The sequence below is a fragment of the Sceloporus undulatus genome, chromosome 1 (genome assembly GCF_019175285.1).
Source record: "Sceloporus undulatus isolate JIND9_A2432 ecotype Alabama chromosome 1, SceUnd_v1.1, whole genome shotgun sequence".
Taxonomy (NCBI): Eukaryota; Metazoa; Chordata; class Lepidosauria; order Squamata; family Phrynosomatidae; genus Sceloporus; species Sceloporus undulatus.
In genome coordinates this window covers 175,367,847-175,390,078 of record NC_056522.1, presented here as the reverse complement: position 1 = coordinate 175,390,078, position 22,232 = coordinate 175,367,847, and the positions used below count along the sequence as shown (strand labels likewise).

At 40.1% G+C, this 22,232-nt stretch overlaps 1 protein-coding gene across 2 annotated transcripts; it reads right to left on the bottom strand.

The window, feature by feature from the left end:
- Nucleotides 1–919: 919 nt before the first annotated feature.
- Nucleotides 920–19,576, bottom strand: LOC121934349 (serotriflin-like). Of its 2 annotated transcripts, none has more exons than XM_042474768.1 (8): nucleotides 19,546–19,576; nucleotides 18,499–18,560; nucleotides 18,301–18,390; nucleotides 10,776–10,863; nucleotides 9,317–9,465; nucleotides 7,550–7,644; nucleotides 6,745–6,833; nucleotides 920–1,093 (listed from the first exon to the last, which is right to left on the bottom strand). In XM_042474768.1, the coding sequence occupies exons 2-8, from the start codon at nucleotides 18,556–18,558 to the stop codon at nucleotides 966–968; spliced, it is 699 nt and encodes a 232-aa protein (XP_042330702.1). In that variant the 5' UTR covers nucleotides 18,559–18,560; nucleotides 19,546–19,576; the 3' UTR covers nucleotides 920–965. The 2 variants fall into 2 exon arrangements, with proteins under 2 accessions (XP_042330702.1, XP_042330693.1); XM_042474759.1 differs by lacking the exon at nucleotides 19,546–19,576 and adding an exon at nucleotides 18,673–18,771.
- Nucleotides 19,577–22,232: the final 2,656 nt, after the last annotated feature.

Sequence of the window (22,232 nt, the reverse complement as noted above, 5' to 3'; positions counted from 1 at the left end):
GCTTGGGGAGTGTATGGATTATCCCTACCTGCTTCCTGGCCACTAACTAATTCATGATATTCTGCTCCTGGCAGCATGCATGCCCAGAGGAGGACTGCTTGCACCCTACAAAATTATTCAGTCCTGTGTTCTGCTGGAATATTATGCTAGCATAAAAATAGTTGTGCAGGTGTCTGCTATTTCTCAGAGGTTTTGTAAGTGTAGTGTGAAGTGCAGGGAGGTAATTGATCATGCCTCAATGAGTGAGCTGTGCAACCCAGGAAAATTATGTTCACACTGTACTTTGTGGCTATGACTACCCATTGCTGCTGCTTTCCCTACTTCATGTTGTTATCCTGCATCCTACTCTGCTTTCTGGAGATGCTGTGGTCCAAGCTTGCCTGAATCTATTTTCCTGTTCTGTGTCTGCTAGAGAGTGTGATTTGAAGAAACTGAATCCTGGTTACTTCTGTGCATGGGTAAAATCGGCATCATCCTTGAAAAACTGAGTTAACAGCAGGGTCACCAGGCACTCTGTGCACATGTTTATCAGCACTGCAGTGCTGACTTTAGTGTCTTACTGGAGATGGTTGTGGAATTGCTTCAGCTGCTGAGTAGCATAAGAATCTAAATATGCCATACCTCGTAGTGTAGGAGCAACTCCATTATTGATATTGTAAGACTGCACTGTAGTCCATCCACTTAGTCTTCCAGGTTTCCTGTATTAGCATTTAATCACTGGTATCCTGAATCTTTCTTTGAATCTGTTGTACACATGCATGTGTGTGTTTGACACATTAAATTACACCTAAGGTTTGACACCTTAGAACACCCTGCTAGTCATGCAAAATAAATAAATAAATAAATAAGTCAGTTTTGCAAATGTTATTGGAACTGATCACACAAAAGACACTGACACATGACATGATTTTAGTGACAATGCACAGTTCTTTAATAAGGAGCAGAAATGACATGCAGAAGACCTGCTATTTTATTTCAGTAGTGCACAGGCAAGAAGCAGCGCAATCCTTCAACATGTTTGGTTGCTTACATCCAGATTTCTTCACTAATTCATTACAGTTGGAGAACTTATCCACATATTTGCAAGGATTGGCTGAAAATGAAAGAACATCAAAACAGACATTAAAAAAAATGAAATGCTACCAAGCAGTCTGTCTCCAAAGACTGCAATTGCAATTTTTGAGGTAATGTTTGGGAGTTTAAAAGGAAAAAATTGAGATTTTTTTTAAATAAAGAGAAATAAAGAAATAGAAGAGGAAGGTTTTAATTGCTAAATTATTACCAATTAAGAAAGAAAGTGGAATAAGGCTTAAACTTTAGGAAGTCTAATATGAAGGGGTGGTACCAGAATTTGAAAAACTTATTCTCTGGTGATAATCACTTAATTAGTAAGATGTATAAATTGTTACAAGGAGTTAGTGTGGAAGAAGAACAAGTAAAAGAGTGTCTGGATGGTTGGGTGATTACTTTGGAGCATAATATACAAATGAATCGATGGGAAGCCATCTGCATGAAAGGTTTAAAATTCACCTGCTCTTATAATATTAAAGAGAATTTTTACAAAGTGATGTTTAAATGGTATATGACCCTAGATAAATTGGCTAGGCTGCTTCATGGTACAAGGAACACCTGGTGGAAGTGTTAAAAAGCAAAGCGATATAGGTTTTAAAAGAGCTCCTAGGATTCAAATTAACCTGAATTATATTTACTAAATATGATAAATCTAGATGATAAAAAGGAATTAGAATATAGAAATATGATAACCATCCACCAAACCTTTCTCTGCTCTTATGTAATGCCAGGTCAGGGAAGAATAAGTCCCGTATCCTCTATGACTTACTGATAGATAACAACGCTGACCAGGCATGTATCACAGAGACCTGGCTAAGAGCAGATAGCTCTGTAAGCTGGGCTCAGGCCATTCCGGTTGGGTACTCCGTCAATGAGCAGATAAGGGGAAGCGGGCAGAGGGGAGGGGTAGCCATAATCCATAAAAACAATCTCACTTTAACCAGGATACCTATCCGTACATTAAAACACATTGAATGCATTTACCTTAGCTTGAAGACCAAGGAGAGTTTGGGGATTCTGTTGGTCTACTGTCCACCCCGTAACTTAACAGACTCCCTACCTGAGCTGACACAACTAGTCTCAGAGCTGGTGTTGGAATTGCCTGGTTAAGGTTTGACTGAAGGCTACTATTCCTTCCTCTGCAGGTGGAGGACCAATTAGAATGGTCTGCCCATGAAGGCTGATGAAACCCATTAGGTTCCAAGAAGCCCTAGGGAGTTCTATGGTTGGCAGTGCCAGCGACTCTGTTGAAGTTCTGGTTAATTTGTGGAATAACAACATCACCAGAGCTATAGACATGATCCTTCCCAACCTTTGGTACACTGAAGCTTTTAAACAAATGAAGCGGGTTGGACAACAACTAGAGAAGCGTTGGCTGAAATCTAAACTCATATCTGATAAGACACTTCATTGGACTTTTCTTAGGTCCTATCAAGTGGCAATAGATGCAGCCAAGAAATCTTTCTACTCTGCATCTATCGCATCTGTGAAATCTTGTCCAGCTGAGCTGTTCAGGGTGGTAAGGAGTTTAACACAACTGCCTCCCACCCAGAACCCTCTATTAGATTCAACCATAGCTTGCTGTGACACTTTTAATGATTATTTCACAGATAAAATCTCTCGGATAAGAGCTGATTTGGATGCCACCTTTAAGTCAGAAGCAATGACAGAGGCATCCAACACCTCCGTCATTACTGTTAGACTGGATCAATTTGAGTCGGTAAGTACTGAGGATGTGGACAAGCTCCTTAGTAGTCTGAAAAAAACAACGACTTGCCCTCTCGACCCTTGCCCATCCTGGCTGGCTGTCCAGGGGGGTAATACAGTCAAGCTGATGCTGAAAAATATAATCAATGCATCCTTCAGAGATGGTACCCTGCCTTCTTGTCTTAAGGAGGCAGTGGTCAGACCACTCTTAAAAAAGCCCTCCCTGGACCCCCTGGATAGAAATAACTATAGGCCAGTCTCGTTGTTGCCATTCTTGAGCAAGGTGATCGAGAGGGCGGTCGCCAATCAACTACAGGCGGTCTTGGATGAAGCCAATTATCTGGACCCATTTCAAACCAGATTCTGGGCGGGATGCAGAGTTGAGACTGCCATGGTCGCCTGAGTCGATGATCTCCGTCTGGGCATCGACAGGGGAAGTGTGACCCTGCTGGTGTTCTTAGACCTCTCAGCGGCATTTGATACCATCGACCATGGTATCCTTCTGGAGCGCTTGAGAGAGTTAGGTATCGGAGGCACTGTTCTACAGTGGTTCTGGTCCTACTTCTCAGGCAGATTTGAAATGGTGGTGCTGGGAGACAGTTGGTCTTCTAAAAGAGAGCTAAAATTTGGCATCCCCCAGGGCGCCATATTATCTCCCATGCTGTTTAACATTTACATGAAGCCGCTGGGCGAAATCATCCGGAGACATGGGGCAGGGTTTTATCAGTACGCTGATGACACCCAAATATATTTCTCTATGTCTCAGACTGATGCATCTCTCCTCTGAATGCCTATCTTTGGGCGGTAATGGACTGGATGAGGGAAAACTGACTCAAGCTGATTCCTGGTAAGATGGAGGTACTCGTTATAGGAAACCCAAGCCCAGGTATGGAATTGTGTCAGCCAGTTCTGGATGGTTTCACACTTCCCCTGAAAGACTCTGTCCACAACTTGGGGGTGCTCCTCGACTCGTCGCTTCACCTGACATCTCAGGTGGATGCGACAGTCAGGAGCACGTGTTATCAGCTTTGGCTGATATACCAGCTGCGCCCCTTCCTGGAACTGGGAGACCTTGAAACAGTAGCAAATGAGCTGGTCACCTCTCAATTGGACTTCTGTAATGCACTCTAACATGGGGCTACTTCAGCTTGTACAAAATATGGCAGCCAGGTTAATTACAGGTTCTCGTCATAATGATCACATAACACCGGTTTTGAAATCCCTTCACTGGCTGCCAATTAGTTTCCGGGCAGGGTACAAGGTGTTGGTGATTACATTTAAAGCCCTTCATGGCTTGGGTCCAGAATACTTAAGGGATCGCCTTCTTCCGTACTGTCCGTCCTGCACTCTAAGGTCCTTGAGGAAGAATCTACTTCAGCCAATAAAATCTAGGCTAAGTTCAGTCACCCAGAGGGCCTTTTCCATCACAGCTCCGAAGCTATGGAATGACCTGCCGAAGGAGATCCGCGACATTTCTACTCTTACAGCCTTTAAGAAGGCCCTTAAGACCGATCTCTTCCAGTGTCATGCCCAGCCTGGAAATCGGCTTGGAGGACTCAGAGGATGAGCTAGAGCCCCTGGGACCTGAACCTGTAATGGAGGAGCCAGAGCCCCTGGGGCTTGAACCTGTAATAGAGGAGCCAGAGGCTGGCCCTAGTTCTGCTGGAGCAGAGTCTGTGGCCCCTCCAGAGGTTCAGCAGTCAAGTTTGCCTGGTGCCGAGACTGTGGACATGGAGGAGGATCGGGGCAGTGTGCCTACCTTCAAGGAGCATCGAGCAGAAAGAGAGGGCCTTCAAAGATCTCGGAGGCTTTATCAGAAGCGTGTTCGTAATCAGACACAGCTGAAGGCTGGCTCCTTGCCTTCTTAAGCACCTGGAGCATGTGTGGTTCTTTGCCAGTGGATATCTGACTCTTTTAGAGGAAAGACTCTGTCTCTGGCTCCTTGGCTTCTTGTCTTGAATACCCGGAAACCTTGACCTTGGACTGCTTTATCGACCTGCCTATCTGTTACCCTGAACTTCGGACCGTCTGACAATTCTCTTGGTAATCCCTTTTGGTAGAACTACTGTGAATCTCCAGGACTGTGTAGCTTACACTGACTTTGCTGTCCTGGGAGGGGGTTTGTTTGTTTGAGAACTAGCTGCCTTATCAGCCCTTTGGCTGCTTTCCCAGACATCCAGCAGGCCTTCCCTACCTAGTTCCTCTCCCCATTTATTGTGACCTACGTCACTCTGTCCACCAATTCATCTCTTAAATTAATGAGAAGAATTAAATTAAAATTAATCAAGAAGAGCCCTCTCTCCATCCCAACTGTCATCATCAGACCTGGGAGGGAGTGAAAAAGACAGGCCCGATTCCATCAGGCCTAACTGTGAATTTTTGTAAATCACATTACCATTTTTTATTTTATTGTATTTTATTTTTTGTATTTTATTTTATTGTATTCTCTATATTTTTATTGCTGTAACCCGCCTGGATTCCTTGTGTTTGGGCAGGCAACAAACAAACAAACAAACAAACAAACAAATAATTATTATTATTATTATTAGTTACAGCCATTCAATTGGTTTTTGCAAGATGTTAGAAGACTATTAAAATACCATCATGTATGGATTGGATAGAGACAGTAATAAAATTGATACATTTAGATAAACTAACCAATTTGGTTAAAAGGGAGCTCAGCTGAGTCATTTTTAAAAATGTGGAAATCTTTTATGGATTTTGCAAACCAAAGAAGAGGGGGGTATTAGTTCAATAGGATTTGAGGCTTAACTAATTCTTTTTAGGATTGAAACATGAATCTTTGGGTAATGAAATTTATTAGGCTGCATTAAGAATGAGAAGAAGGAAAGAGGAGTAATTTTGGATAATATTTAGATTACAGTTAGAAAGAAGTAAGAAGCCCTTTGTTTTTTTTAATGGGGAAGAGAAGGCAGGTGCGGGGGGGTAATGGGGGTTATTGTATTACATTTCTTCTCTCTGTGTGTTTGTTTATGGGTTTATTGTGTTCATATCTTGTGTATTGCTATGTTTATGCTGCTTTTGAATAGTGAATAAAATTATTTTATTATAATATAAAGAGAAATGGAGATCACTGAAAATATTTTTAGCAGTAGTTTAAATGGATGTAGTTATTAAATTAGTAAATAGTTTGGCAGGTCTAGTAAAAATCCAGGCATGTGTTTAAGTGCACAATGCCCAAGTCCTTTGTTTGTTGTTGTGTACACTCAAGTACAGTATTTTCTCCCTTATGGTGAGCTTAAGGTGACCTTATCACAGTGTGTGATTTGCCCAAGGGTGTCCAGTGCATTTCCATGGCTGAGTGGGGATTCAAACCCTGGTCTCCAGAGTCATTGTCAAATGCTCAAACCACTACTCCATGCTGGCTGTCAGCCCCAGTCCAAGGCATATTATATAGAAATTCAACATGTACCTTAAAATATAGAAGGTTCTGTATGAGAGATGCTCTCTCTCAGTTTCCCTCTTCCTCCTTGTTGATACTACATTTTATGAGAGTTGGGTATGGAGTTTGGGTCATTTGTTTGTTTTTTCATATCTATTTGTTGCAATAAATCACACTATTACTCTGAGAAACTGTATTGATTTCAATACCCAAGGATTTTCATGAGCAGCTGTGATTCTCCTCCTGTTTACCCAAATGCAACTTCTTTTCTGCTTGTATTTCCAGAGCTAAATGTCAGTTTCTCAGGACATATGCAGTGCAAAAGCATCAGAGCCTCCTCACTACACTATCCTTTCCAGTATGCACAGGGGCAAATTCAGAAGTATAGTCAGTAACCAGAAACATGTTTCCTTGATGGACCTAAGCACATCCTCATCTTCATCCTTTGTTATATAACATGGTGCCAGTAAATTGGCCATGTTGCCTTTGTGCTCTAATTGAACAATAATAAATTATTAAGTTTAAAAGTTTATGCTTTAATATTTGAAGTTCAGTTCACTTACTGCATAGTCCCTTGTCACATGCAGAAGGGCAGTCCCCACAAGGTGGTCCTGACTTGTATGGAGTTTTAATTAAACTTTGCAAGTTTCCTCTGGAATAATAAATGTGAAGAAGTACATAGTGTAAGTGAGTTTGGATGTATTCATACTTACTACAATACTGTGTCTTATTACTAGAAAATTTTCTCAATTAGAAAGAAATGCATTCACCATATAGATAATCAAACAAGATATTGGCTTAAAAATCACCAAGAGAGTTACCCTATAAATGTTGGCTGAGACCCCGTATCAGAAAATATAAAGCTCCATCATGGTGGAATTATGGTATGTCCCTCTTGAAGGTCTCACCTTCCTCCTGATCTGCCTTGGCCATGTAGCGGATGGTAGAGAGTGAGGGGTGGCTGAAAGGTATCTGGATATGTGACTATAGCCAGACACAAAAGGATTTGTCCTCAGGGGCTTCTGTGGGATCTGCATCTGACTATAGTCATATAGCCAAATGCTTCTCAGATATTCCCCATTGTTCATTGGCCCCTACATGGTTGTGCCAGTCAAGGGGAGGTTGGATGATAAAGATGGGCTTTCAGGAGGTTTGATCATTGTGTAACAGATGTTCTGACCAATATAATAACCCCCAAAGGGGACATACTCAAGTATAAATTGAACTTCCACTTGCATATGTCTTCAACAGGATGCCAGTTATGTACGCTGGAGCCCCACTGATTTCTCTTCCTTCGTAATCAACAAAATTTTAACAGGATTATGTACTAGACATGTCAAAAACATGAAAATGATAGTTCATACATACGCAGGGCAGTAGTGGCAAACGTAGTAGTGTTTAAAGGCGCCTTTGGAACAGGTAGCAGCAAAACATCCAACTAGGTAAGATCTGTACCAAACTACCTGTAGATATAAAAGCATACACAGAAGAAAACATTTGGGTATCTAACTGTCTTAATACTGAGTGATGAAAAAATACGTATGATAAAGGTTAACAGTTATACAGCTGTGAATGAAATACAGTGGTCTCTGCACATATGCTGGGGTTAGGGCTGAAGGACCCCCTTCAATGCAGAAAAACTGCAAATAAAAAAAAATCCTATTCTTTTTACCTGAGACAACACCTGTCTAGGAATCTCCAGGTCCTCCAGTGTATCTCTATCATCAACACCATGCAGGAGGAACCTACAAATACCCAGAGAAGTGTTTTCTCTAGGAACGTCAAAGTTCTCCAGCACAACTCTATAGTCAACTTCTGGCAGAGTTGTGCTGGAGGACCTAGAGATTCCTAGAGAGAGCATATTAATCAAAATAACAAATAATGAGATCTGCAAAAGTCAAAGCCACAAACGTGGAGGGCCAACTGTATTGCCCTAAATCCTATTATTAGTCCCAAATATAATGGACCTACTGAGCCATTTGTTGAATGGTAAATAATTACTTATGTAAATCCCTTTGAATCAATGTGGATTTAAAGGAAGTGTCAAAACAAAGAAACACCAGACATAATGATGCACCTTCATCTGAATTTTAAACTAAAATATCATATTCATATTTGAAAAATGAGACTGTTGCATAATGTAAACTATCTAGCCAGAGTGCACAGAGCAACTGATCAGTCCCAAACAACCCAGCTGACACACATTTCATTCACAGCTGTATAAATGAGTAACTGCTCTGTTGTTCTTCCAGTTTTCTTTTGCTAACCCAAGCAGCAGCAGACCCAAGGTCAGGCTCGGCTTGTCAGAGCTCAAAATACTCTGGTCCAGAAAATGTCGTGGATGTGGCCACAAGAGGAATTGGGACAAAAGTGACAGGGTTACCAGAGTCCAAGTGGCAGACATCATGAGTCAGCATTTGAAGAGCTCTTAGTCATAGAAAGCTGATGACACAGGCACAGGGGTGAAACCAGCAGGCTTCAACTGTGCAAAGTCATAGCTGTCAGGTGACAGGAAACTGGGTGACGTCCCAGGAGGGTGAAGGGCTCAAACTCCAGGAGGGAAAGTGTATATAAGGGAGAGGGATGAATGCTGCATGTGGTGGAGTTTGGATATTGGCGTCTGGTAGAGCAGTTTGATTATATGATTTGTAAATATTGCAACCTGATGATCAAAAGCCTCTTCATGAGCAACCGGCTGTCTAGCAATTCTTTATCAAGGCAGAAGCAGCCTCTGCATGGGAGGAATTTTCTTTTGCAGCCTGGAGCTGAGCTTCACAACAGAAATTTCTGCTGGCATTCCTAGCCTACATGCATTTCCTGCATAGCAGGGAGTTGGACTGGATGGCTCTTGTGGCCTCTTCCAATTCTATGATTCTATGACTTCCACGTGGTTGTATGTTAGATTCTTGGTTCCACATGCCCCCCAACAGGGCTTGCATACATGTCATATTGTGTCTATTTCATCTAGATCACCTGCTTCTAAACATATAAAACTAATGTTTAAAATACCTTTCTAATCTCATTTTTAAAGTATCACCCTCTCCAATATATTTTCTACCAATTCCTGTATTCATCTTATTGGTTTACCTGCTGAACATGCATTTGACAGAGAATATGAAATGGGAATTGGGCTACCTGGGTAAAATGGCCAACTACAGCCTTTGAAGATGTTGCTCCAGTGCCATACTTGAAATCTTTCACCTCATCATACCAGGTCTGAATGGCCTTTGACCATGAAGCAGGTGCAGATGACATGTACAGATTTTCACCACAATTGATTCCATCTAGAAGAAAATAAACATTAACAAAAGGCTGTGGTAAAATCAGTTCTGTGCAATTAATAATATGGTCACTCCAGTCCCTCCCCGCCCAAGAATTTGACCTCATTCCCAAAATTTAGCTGAAAGAAAGCAGTGAATTTTAAGTGAGGGAAACAGCAGACAAATGTTTCCCATACAATTTTCTGTCCTTCTGAAAATGATAAAACAATAATCAGCTTGTAAAAAAAGGAGCAAAACAAGTGGAGATTTTAAAAAAGAAAGGTATGGCCAAGCAGGAATCTTATACATTATGGTAAGGAGTTAATGCTACAGGCAAACTTTGAGGCATGCTGTCTATTATGGATGCTGAACGAAGAATTGCTCAAATTAGAGAGAGGGGGTGCAAATTTTGGTTGGCACGCATATATGAGAAAGATAAGCAAAATAAAAAAAAATTCAAATCATTGTATTAGAAAACCCATGATTAGAGTATGGAATAGATATAAGACAAGAATATTGCCCAAATTGGGATGGTGGGTTTTTCCCTACAAAGCTTTTTACAGAAAAGAAATGATTAAAACTACAGTGGCCTACTTATAAAGAAATTTTAGAATTAAAAGATGGGAATATTGAGCTGAAAACTAGAGATAAATTAAACAAAGAAGGATGGGACATCAATTGATTCAAACACAGGCAAATTATGGAAAGATACAAAATGAATATAAAAATACATGGTTTCGAATTGGATGAAGGAAAATCAGAATTGGGGAGAATATTACTTAAGGAAGAAAATAAACTAATTGGTAAATTATATGAGGTGCTTCTAAAATTTGATACAGAAGATGAAACTATCAAAGAACAAATGATAAAATGGGCAAGAAAAATTGTTTTTTACATGGTTTCGTTAGCTCAGGTACGTTTTGCACAAAAATGCCACACCAACGAAAGAGGAATGGTTATTAAAGTTATATGAGGGAATGGAGATGGATAAATTAACACTGTATTTTTGTTCAGATTTCAGCTGTATTACAAAGTCACAAGACAGGCATTGGCAAGCATTTTTTTGAAAAGTCCCAGATCCTTCCATCAGCTTAATTTATTACAGTACTGACATATTAGTCATAGGTGGCTTGCAACAAGAGAAGAGAATTTCTTCCAATCCAGCATTTCAGGCTGAAGCACCTGCTCTGCCCTACTCAATGAACCAGCACTGCTATTAGCGTTGCTGCTGATGTATGTTTTAAGACTCAAGATTCATGGTAAGAATTATTCAGTGCTATTTATGTGGAACGTTTGTCAATAATTATATTGTCATTACTTGTAACTTCACTTACCAACAATTCTTTTGTCTGATGAGCTGTGAGAGAAAGTACATTGATTGGCCCATTTTTTGGCATTCTCAGCTGCTTTAGAATTCCATTCCTAGATGGAAAAAAACCCAAAATCTTGGCAATGAATAATGTAAATATACAGAAGGTAACATTACTTTGACATTTTGTCAGTTTCAACATGCTTCCCCTGTACTGAATGACACCAACCCTAGTGATTCCATTATTTTTCTCAGAGTTTGGACAAGGTACTTTTTGGACAATTCCTCCCTGAGTACAAAAGTAACTTGTCCAAATCTATCTTTTTTCGTTAGCACAGAAATGGATAAAAGGGTCATTTGGGGCAATTGGCTGAACTGAGGTAGCTGATTGTGCTCCAGTTTCTATTATGTTTGCATAGACAAAAATGTCTAGCTTTTGGCAGCTAAATTCAAAATTTCTGCAAGATGCAATTAGTAATAATAAAATGCAATAAGAAATTGCTAGCGCCCCCCCCCCCCAAAAAAAAACCCAAGAAAATGAAGGCTCTGTAAATATCAGGACTATATTATACAATATATTCAAAGCTATAAATAGAGGAGTACTTGTTTCATTCAATTTCATTTAAGTATAAAAAACACCAGGAAATTAGGCAACGTTCAATGAAAAATTAAGACAAAAGGAGCAGGGAGATAAAACTGAGCATTCAGAATGAATCCTTGGTCAACTGTACACCTTGTGGTTAGAAGCAGATATTGGAAACATAGAAACGATAGAGAACTTGATGGCTTTTGTAGACTTCTTGATAATGATGCAATACAAAGAAACAATTAAAATAAAAAATGTGGTACTATACAGTAGAAAAGAACCTACAAAAATTTATTCTTATAGACCAATTTGTTTGTTAGCTTGATTATACCATCTCCATAGCAATAATGACACATTAGATAAAACTATGGAAATAAATTATCAGTTATATTACACAGGATGTGCACAGGATAATTTCATTGCATGTGGATGATGGAGTCATCACTGAGGCAATCAGCTATACAGTTGAAGCCCTTTACACAATAATAGATGTCCTGGAAGAATGGGAACAATAAGAAGCAATTGCAGTAAATGTATTAGTAAAAGACAGAGGATTGCTAGTGACTGGGGAGGGAGAGGTCCAGAAATTCTGTAAATATGCTATATGCTTCAGGATCTAATCCAACCTATTCTCTTTAGAGATCCAAACAAACAAACATAAAAAACATGAAAGGAAAACTGCATAATATACACATTATGCTAAAATAACATATGAAACATATACAATTTAAATATATATAAAATATCTAAAGCATATTTAACTGGGAGGAGCCACATAATATATTAAAATGTGAGATTAAAAGTAAATAAATGACTTATTTGTTTAAGCTTGCTAGGAATTATAACACAACAACAACTACTACTACTCAGAATAGGCATAGGCAAAGGAAATTCCTTTCTTTGTCTCTGTGGCCAGAAAAAGAAATCTGGCCACTGTCTCTGTTTTACGTTTGTTCTCTACCAATTCATAGGCCAAATACTGCACAAAATCCTTTCTGGAAATTTCAAGAGAATGGGCATTAACAATCTGAATTATCTAAAAGCATGTGACTCAAAGATTCTACAGTTCCCTCTCCATAGGGATACAAGGACTCATTGTAAATGGCCATCCATTTTGTCTAGTAAAAATCAAACAGTACCAGGACCTGGGCTGTATCCGCACTGAAGAAGTGGTTTGACATCACTTTAACTGCCATGGCTGAACGCTATGGGAATGGTAGTTTGTTGTGGCACCAGAGCTATTCCATGGCAGTTGTCAAATCAGATTATTTCTGCAGTGCAAATGGAGCCATAGTTGTCAGGATAGCTCTCTGGGCAGACAGAAGACATGTCCAAATATAATAAGGAACAACTTTCTCAAGTGATAGACATAGAATGCTAGATGTCAAAGTCCTAAATCCATAGGTGGAGATCTGGGTCAGGCAGGTCTGGATGCCAAATTTCTACTCCTAGGACACTCGAGAAGCTCCAAATTGTTGCAGTACCCACACCACACACTCATTCACCAGAGAAAGACACACACACAGACACACACAGAGAGAGAGAGCACTGGAAATGTGCCATTTTGAACAGTGGTGTTTGTTATGTTTAAAAGTTAAGTAGGATATAAACTATATAAAGGGTGAATTGCCAGTTGTGGAGGCTTTAAGGTGAAGTCATTCATCCTGCTTTGGGAAGGCGGGAAGAAAACACAATAGTCCAGGGAGCCTAGAAGGGTCAAGGGCCACAAAAGCAGCTTTGGGAGTTGTATGTGGTCCCAGAGTATAACTGTGCCCACTCCTGCCTTAATCTGCCAAACAAGAGTTGATTTCAACTGAGGATAATTTCTTACTGCATTCTTCTTCACAGTCCTCTTATTGACTTGGGCATTTTGGGACGTGAAAGCCTGTTATTAAACTTTATTCTGCAATATTAGCAAGAATTCGTTTTGATAATTTGAATAGCCTTGAGAATGAGGATAGACTGGCTTTTTTCATTAAGTGGTGCCTCGGGATACGAAATGATCGGGTTACGAAATTTCCGGGATACGAAAAAGTTGGATTGGCAAAAACTGTTTCGGGTTACGAAATATTTTTCGGGTTATGAAATTCATTTCGGCGCGAAATTCAAATGCTGCAAAGTGCAGCTATAGGCTTTCCAGTGCTAACGGAAAAGTGTTTCGGGTTACGAAATTTTCGGGTTACGAAAGGAATGGCGGAACGAATTAATTTCGTAACCCGAGGCACCACTGTATTATTATATTATTTTGTAGCAGGAATCAATTGGAATTTCATAAGCTTGCACTCTCACATTTGTTAAATTGACATTTATTTATGTGTAATTATTTCATTGGGTCAATGGGTGTATTTGAGATTACTTTTCAAATTAGTAGTTTTACTTTATTGGTACTGAAAATTGTGCATTTGAAATGTGTGTGTGGGGTAGAATCAGCTACATAAGATATTTAATTTCATTAACCGTGAATATCTTTGAAACAATAAGCTATAAAAAGGAAAAGGGATATAAATTAGAGCATGTAGAACAAGGGATGAAAGGAGACATATTTACAGGTTTGTTTACAGATACAATTCAAAGTGCTGGTCAAGACCAATAAAGCCCTTTACAGCTTGGATCCAGACTATATGAAGGACTCTATCTTCACATAAGAGCCTGGTCAAGTTTTAATATTCTTGGAGAATGGCTTTCACAGTCATGTTTAGTGAAGACATGTAAGAGAGCCTTTACATGAGAGACCCCGGCTGCTCCCATGCTCTGCAACTCTGTGCCACAGTAGGCCAGTCTGGCCCACTTCATGCTCTTCTCCTGCTATCTAATAAAGACTACATTGGACAACACAGGCTAATCCCATTATATCCTTCCCATGATTCATCTCTGCCCCCAGCACCTTCCTGGTCTGCTGCAGCAATGAGCAAGTGTTCAGGGGCCTGCCTGCTGCCATGCCATGGAACCACTGCCACCTCACCTGTCCCCACCACCACCGTTCTATTTTCAGCCCCCTTCTGTGGCCCATACAGGCAGAAACATGCCCAGGTGCCCCCTTCCAACATCACAGACCATGACACGCAGTGGAGTTTTTGGGAAACTCTGCCGCAAACAGCCATTTTTAAAGACCACTCTAAGGGATGATTGAGCCAGGGTTGGGCTGGATCTGACAGAATGGAGTCCAGTCTGCCTGTCCCATGGCTGGGGCTGTTGGCCTGTATTGTCTAAATAGGATGATGGGGGAAACATAGACCTTTCGGCTCATGTGTACAGCCCTAAGTGTGTATCCATACTGCATAAATAAAGCAGTTTGACACCACTTTAACTGCCATGGCTGTGGCTGAGCACTGTGGCTCAGTGCTGTGGAATTCTGGGATTTGTAGTTTTGTGAGATTTAGCCTTCCCTGTCAGAGAGCTCTGGTGCCTCACCAACCTACAAATCCCAAAAGAGCCCTGGTGCCACAGTGGTTAAATGCCTGTACTGCAGCCACTCACTCACAAACCATACGGTTGCTAGTTCAATACCAATGAAAGGCTCAAGCTCAACTCAGGCTTGCATCCTTCCAAGGTCACTAAATGAGTACCCAGATTGTTAGGGGCAATCAGCTTACACTTTGTAAACCACTTAGGAAGTGCTTAAGTGCACTGATAAGAGGTATAGAAATGTACTTGCTATTGCTATTGCTATTCTGCAGTGTGGCAGCAGCCTAAGTGGCTATGTGGAAAGCTCTTTAATAGGGTACATGTACTGCATTGATTTTTAATTGTTGTTATCGTGCTTTAAATGATTTAATATTATTTTATACTATTGATGTGTTAATATTGTATCTTATGTAGTGTTTTGACTTATTTTTACTACTAATTTTAACTCATGGGTGAGACACCTCGGGTCCCATTTGGAAAAAAGATGGGAAAATAAATAAATACACAAATGTAATTTTATTTTAATTTATTTATTGAATTTATACCTTGCCTTTCTCTCAGAATAGGACTTGGACTTTTATTGGTTAATTTTTGAAGTGCAGGACCATACACATAGCTATATGCCCAAATAAAGTCCCAAAAAGCTGTGGTGAACCATATCAGCAAGATGGTTTTAACCATTTGCATCTTCACCATGACGAACAACTCTTTTTGTGTGTGTGTGTGTGGTAAAACGATGGGTCTTAATGGTTCATTCAAAGCCAAGCCACCACAAAATACTGTACTGTGCTTTACTGTTGGGAAAGCTCACAAAAATATATTGTTGCCAGGAAAATCCTCCCCCTCCCAGGTACTGTGACTACTTCATGCAGATTCAGAGAAGATGGTAAGTATGAAGTAGTAGGTAGCAGATGCCAGAATTGACCCTTATAATCTAAAGTCCTTCAGTCAGCTTTGGCTTCACTACACTGTGGCTTTTTGAACCTGTGTTATGATGGCACTCTCTGGTAAGTAGATGTTGTCTTGGCGTCTACTTAGTTGTGCCAATGAGTAATGTCTTTTCATTCCCCGCACATGCATAGACAGAACGAAAGGAGGGACAGAGGAAGGAAAAGCATACATGAGGATCTCACTCATCCTGCCAGCAACAACAAGAAGGAAATAAAAGTAAGCAAGTGTGTTGACATGATCTGCATAAAAGAATATAAAGCTAAGAGATGAGGAAATGTATCACTGTGCTTTGAGAAATCTCCACCCCATAATTATTATTTTTTCATGTCAAGTTCAGGTGTGGTTATTTAAATTGAATTTGCATGCTCAATTCCTATACTGATTCTCATATGACAAACTTAGAACATGCAAACTTCCTTTGCCATTAATATGCAATGCTTCCTGGAATAAGGTCACTTAGCAGATAGTAGTATTTTAATGAACAAAATAGTTTGCAATCCTTTTCTCATTTGTCTTCATAGGGGATCTCATGAGGTTGCTCCACAAATGAAAATCAGCTTTCCCAGTGCAGCTGAGAGAGCTCTTAGCATAACTGGAGTTGGAAAGAACAATTCGTAGATTAAGTCTAGCCTAAGTCACAGGAGATTATCACACAGCTAAATAAAGCATCTTACCACTACTGAATTCATTCTTCATTCGGGCTGCATGCTGGTGTTATTGCACAGCTTTTCTCCTCAAAACCTCCATCTGGGTACAGCCCAGCTCCAATGTGAGTCCTTGAACTAGCTTTGGCAACCATTTTTCAAAGCCAGAAAGCTCCCGACTTTGAAAAATCACTGCCAAAGCGAGTTCAGGGACCAGCATTGGAAATGGGCTGTACCCGGATGGTGGTTTTGAGGAGAAATGCCATGCAGTTAATACCACTGTGCAAACTGAATGAAGATTGACTTCGGCAGCGTTAGAAGCTTTATTTAACTGTGTGATAATTTCCACACTTTCTTTCAAGTAGTATTCAAAGAGATGCGGATGCTGGTGTATTATTAATATTTCTCTGAAGATGCCAGCCACAGATGCTGGCAAAATGTCAGGAATAAACTCTTCTAGAACATGGCCACATAGCCATGTTATTATTATTTTCATCCTGATTTCCCTCAAATTTTCCCAAATTCTGAGCTCACAATTTAAAAGAACAGTACAATTAAAAACATACAAAAAGTGCACCTTAAAATAGAATTAAATATTTTACATATTTTATCATTCACATTCTAGCTGAAATAAATAAATAAAATACAATTAAAAGGCTTAAAAACTATTGAAAATTGTTCAGTTAAAATGATACAACACCCCTTAGCTTGTTTTTTTTTTTAAAGACTTTAAAAGCCTGTCTGAATGAAAATGGCTTAGCCTGCTGCTGGAAGGACAAGAAAGAGAGGGCCATTCTGGTCTCTCTCGAAAGGGAGTTCCAGAGTTTTGGGGCAGCCACCAAGAAGGTCCTCTCTCATGTTCCCATCAACCATGCTTGTGATGAAGGTGGAATGGAGAAAATGGCCTCTCCGGAGGATCTCAGAGCCCAGGTCTGCTTATACAGGGAGATATGGTTTGCCAAATAGCCCAAACCTGAGCCGTATAGGGCTTAGAGGCAGCTGTGTTAGCCGATGACTATATGCAGCTTTTGAACTGTAATTACATCTAGAACAAAACAGCTTTGGTGATACTTACTGCACAACACTGCCTCTGATTTACAGCTGCTGTGCTTATGAAGCTCAATGAGCTCACGATCCTGTAAGTCCCCAAGTGTAAAACATCATTGCTGGGGCAGTTGCAATATTGGCAGTCACATGTTGCCATCATTTTATTTATTTATTTATTTATTTATTTATTTGTGGTATTTATACCCCGCCCTTCCGCCCTAAAGGCTCTCTATCCCCTCATCTCCCCTGTCCCCCCGTCCCCTCGCTATTGCCAAACAAACATATTACCTTTATCAATTTTTCTATTTTTTTCTTTTTAAAAAACTTCAATTGACATAGCATAGCTTCATAACTGCATGAAAAATTTAAAATAAAAATAAAATAAAATAACCAAAAGGCAGGGTTAAGGGATAGTCAGGAAGAGAATGCAATGGCAGCTGCCACCCCAGTTGTACAATTGTGAAAACGTGCAATAATGGCTGCTCTGAAACTAGTATGTTTCATTTTTCTTTTAACTGATATGATTGCTGTGAGAATAGGGATTGTTTAGCAATGCCTTAAATCTATCGTAGCATAAAAAGACATCAGATTTCATTTGATTAAGTGCACTGTAGTCCATAAAAATTTATACTAGTAAAATCTTGGATTCTTTACTAGTTAGGGCATCATTTTGTGTCTTCAGTCCTTGGCACACACAGTAAAAGAAATTCAAACAGAAAGTGAAACAGAATTTGGTGCAATAAATTTCTGAGCGTTTATGTTTCCTGCATTGTGCAGGAAATGCACAGTTCTGAGAGACTAGCTTTAGCTTTGTTCCTGTGAAATGCTTTCAGCTGACAAGAATGAATAATTTAACTAATAAAAGGACCAAGCATATACCACATCAAGCTTTCTTTCTTTTTTCTTTTTTGTCTTACCATTCTTAGCATGTTGCTAGCAGTTGGTTTCACTCCTCTACGCAGGTCATTGTGCTTGCCAACAATTTCATCTTGTTCTCCTGCATGTGTCTAAAATGACAGGAAAAAGAATATTTCACTTGTATTTACCTGTCCTGTAAACAGAGGATCAACATAAGCCAGCATTGCCATCACTCTATGAAAATTTGAGAAACTTACATATCCAGGAAATAGTTGCAGTGCAGCAGCAAGACACAACACGATAGTGAGCAAAGCCATCTCTAAAAACAAAAAGACATAAAGGTGTTTGTTTACATTTGCTGTCTATACAATTTAGTTAATAAACCCGAGTATATCTTTTGTGTCTGGTGGCTTAGATTCCAAAATACATACATGATCTTGGTCTGCCATGTACACCTAAACCACAGTCTTTGCTCTTCTCTTTCCCTAATATGGCTCTTCCTCTGCTTAGCAGAGACAATCTGCTGTTTTGAAAGAGAGATACGCTGTGTGCATTTCCCGATTCCTGTCTTAGTTGAAGGTGCAGCCAATGACTGAAGGATTCTTGTTTAGACAGCCTGGGACCAAGACAATTAAAATACTGTCTTCCTCTTTGTGCCTCAGATTAAAGATTTGGATCAGAGGCCCTCTGATGGGTGCTCCCACCAATCAAAAGTGGGACTGAGTGTCAAATAGGAAAGAGACTCTTTCAGTAGAGGTAATGTGATTGTGGGATGCCTCTATCCTCTGTATCCTAGGAGGGCAAATACTTTCATAAATTAGAAGACAAGATAAAACTTCCCTCTTCTCTGACCTTGAAATAGCATTAGTTATTTCTAGTGAGTTTTCTGTTGTTTTTATATTGATTTTATACAAGCTTTATTATTTCTTCCTTGCAGACTTAAAATGACGTCCAAATTTTAATTGGTCCGTGTCTTCAGAGTTTTCTCCCTTACTCTGATATTTTATTTTTTAAAGAAATAATTATTTCAGAGTGAATAGACTCTTTCTTTTTTTAATTTTGTTAGCCGCCCCGATTGTTCTCATAGAGGCGGGATACAAATAAATTAATTATTATTATTATTTCTTCTTGTCTTATGAAACAGATGTGCACATATACATATAACATTTAAGTAAATTCAAGATTCTAGATGTAAAACTACTAAGGCTCAGAGTTATGATGTTCTCTGGTTAAACAACTTTATGATACTCCTTTTAATGGAGAGTAACTAAAATAATGTTTTAAAAAGATGAATGAAATCTTACCTTTAGTTTCCAAGAAATTCAATAGAATACTCCGTCACCTGAATGGATTTCCTTGCTTCAGTGAAGTGTGTGTATTTATATACATACCTCAGCTCAGGTACCTCCTCCTTTGCAAAGTGAGTCACACAAGATTTATATCACATTCTTCCCTGAAAATTCATTTTTAATAGATTTTATTTCCTGATATTTTCCTGACCAACTGTTATAGAAACAGTATTTTACTTGTTATCAACCAAAGCTTTGGATGAGCAACGTATGCCTCCGTTGCGAATGGGAAATTATAAAAGAAAGTACAGGGACCCCCCCACTTTTTGATGGACCACTTTTTGATGCTATTCAATTATTACCAGAACCCATTTATTTGATGCATGGTTTACTCTTTCAACAAATATAAGAAGAAATGTTAGTATGAACACCTGTAGAGTGGTCTATTAGAAGCACATGACGTCTACAGTACACAGACTAAATGAAAATATGGTGCTTTGTGTGATTCTTTTATGACCATACATACCAAATTAAAGAACTCTCACAACAACACAGCCACGAATCTATATATATAAGAGGTCACCCTGAAGTCCAGTATCTCAATCTAGAAAGGAAAGAATTGGGGGAACAAGAGTGAGGTGAGTGGCAGGATTCCTGTGGGTAATGTGGGTACAGCCTGGATAAAGTGATATGTCACAAGTACCTTTTGTGCTGTAAACAAGAATCCTTCAGTAACTAAAGGATTCTTGGAACAAAATCTGAACTCATTTTGTGGAGGCTGAGCACGGACTTCCGAAAAGAATCTAGAGTTGCTCTGTATTTGGCTTATACCTGTCCTGCTGTCACCAAACTGTTTTATAGAAACTCCAGGCTGGTACAGACAGCCCTAAAGGGGTGGCTTGATGCCACTCTTTTAGGTGCCGGATTGGTGCCACAGCAACTGCACACCATGGCCCCAATCCAGCATTTTTCCAACCCAAAAAAGAAGCAGCAAAATGCCACTCCTTTTTTTGGGGCAGAAAAAAGCTGCCCTTTCTGTGGTGGCAGCTGTTCTGTGCTCCTGTGGCATGTGGCATCTGAACACCATGCTGCCACAGTGCCACAACACTGCCTGCCATCTGGTCAGGTGGGTGATGTGATGCCAGCTTGGGGGTGTCATCAGGGTGTGGGCCATCTAAATATCACACCCCCACACTGCTCCCAAGCCAGTGCTTACTGCCGGTCTGTTTTGCTCCATAGTTATAAACGTATGTTTTACTTTTCACTTTAAAACGCAATGGCCCATGAAAAGCATGCAGCATTATTTTGTCAACAGTAATATGACATCATCACTTAATTGCCAGTTCTAACGTAATAGTGAGTGAAGTAGAAACAAAAGGATATTTGGCTTTGCTTTACCAGTACAGCTCGTACAATGCTTTCTTGTGCTCACAGTGGTTAACCGTTTCAAAACAATAATTAACCTTTTCAATCTTTCATTTCCTTCCTCTTATTTTCTTTGGCAGTTGTTTACCATCAGGAAGCACAGGATCCCTCAAATGAAGTGGGCTGCAATCGATGAAAGCTTATGCCAAGTAAAACTTGTTAGTTCTTAAAGTGACACTGCAGTCCTTGTAGGTTTTTCTGTAACATTCTAACAAATAAATACCACGGAAATTTTCCCCAGAAACAGTAAATATGAGCTAAGACATGATTAACTACCTGCTTTTCTATATACATTCTTTATGAAGGCAATCTGTTTCACTCCGAAAGTTTATTTTAAGTCCTGCTCCTCACAATGGCATATGATGAAGTATTGCTTTCCAAATTAATCTGTAATGTAACATAAGCAAACAAAAGATTTTTTCCTTCTGGTCTCAACATTATTGGCTGGCTAGTGCAGGGCAGCTGTCTGATAGTGCTCTTCCATTAACAGAATGGCCACTGCTGGGTGGATCAAATCTCCCTTTGTCCCTGCAGACTTCCCAAATGTGGGGCCACAAGAAGAGGACTTCTCTTGTGCTAGTGGATGTCTGCTGTCAGTCCAAATTATGGATTCATGCAGTCCAACCTTTTGCATTCCTCACAGCAACTCAGGACTGTGTGGTTCAGAAAGTTAAAGCTGCTGCAACTCCATGTAACATTTTCATAATGTTCATTTCTAGGATTGTGAGGCATGCTTGGAATTAATCAGTTCAGCAACACAGCTATTATATTTCAGTATTACCCACTAGTAAAAGTACCTGGAGTTACCTCAAGGTGGAGCTGAAGAGAAGCATCTCTTTTTGTCTTGCTAATGGAACTTAGGGGCTGTAGAGATGGGTGGCATGCAGCTGCCCGTTTCCTGGCTGGATAGGGGTTACAGCAACCCCATGCCATGGCCTGATCCGGCCTCCGGAGAGCTCAAAAAAGAGCTGCCAAAAGTGGCTCCCTTTTGTGCCTTCCAAGATATGCCATAGCTGTGGTGGCACGGCTTTATGATGCCTTTTCGGTGTTGCATCATGTGGATGCAGCACCAGAGGGGCATCATCATGGTGTGTGCTGTGTGGATCAGTGCACACCAAAATGGTGCCCTGGGTGCTGGATTAGGGCACACAATGTACAGACATGGTGCCCTAACCCCGCCCACAGACTGGCACAAAATGCCGGTCTGTATTGCCTCTTAATCCCCCCCACCTCTGAAGTACCCACATGGGCAGAAAGAGGAGGAGCCAGTCTGCATT

Excerpts from the sequence above, each read along its gene's own strand:
- LOC121934349 (XM_042474768.1), bottom strand. The coding sequence starts at position 18,558 with ATGGCTTTGCTCACTATCGTGTTGTGTCTTGCTGCTGCACTGCAACTA. Across the intron at positions 6,834-7,549 it reads GTTTGCCACTACTGCCCTGC|AGGAAACTTGCAAAGTTTAA; the intron begins GTATGTATGAAC and ends TTATTATTCCAG. Across the intron at positions 1,094-6,744 it reads ATGTGACAAGGGACTATGCA|CCAATCCTTGCAAATATGTG; the intron begins GTAAGTGAACTG and ends TTTCATTTTCAG.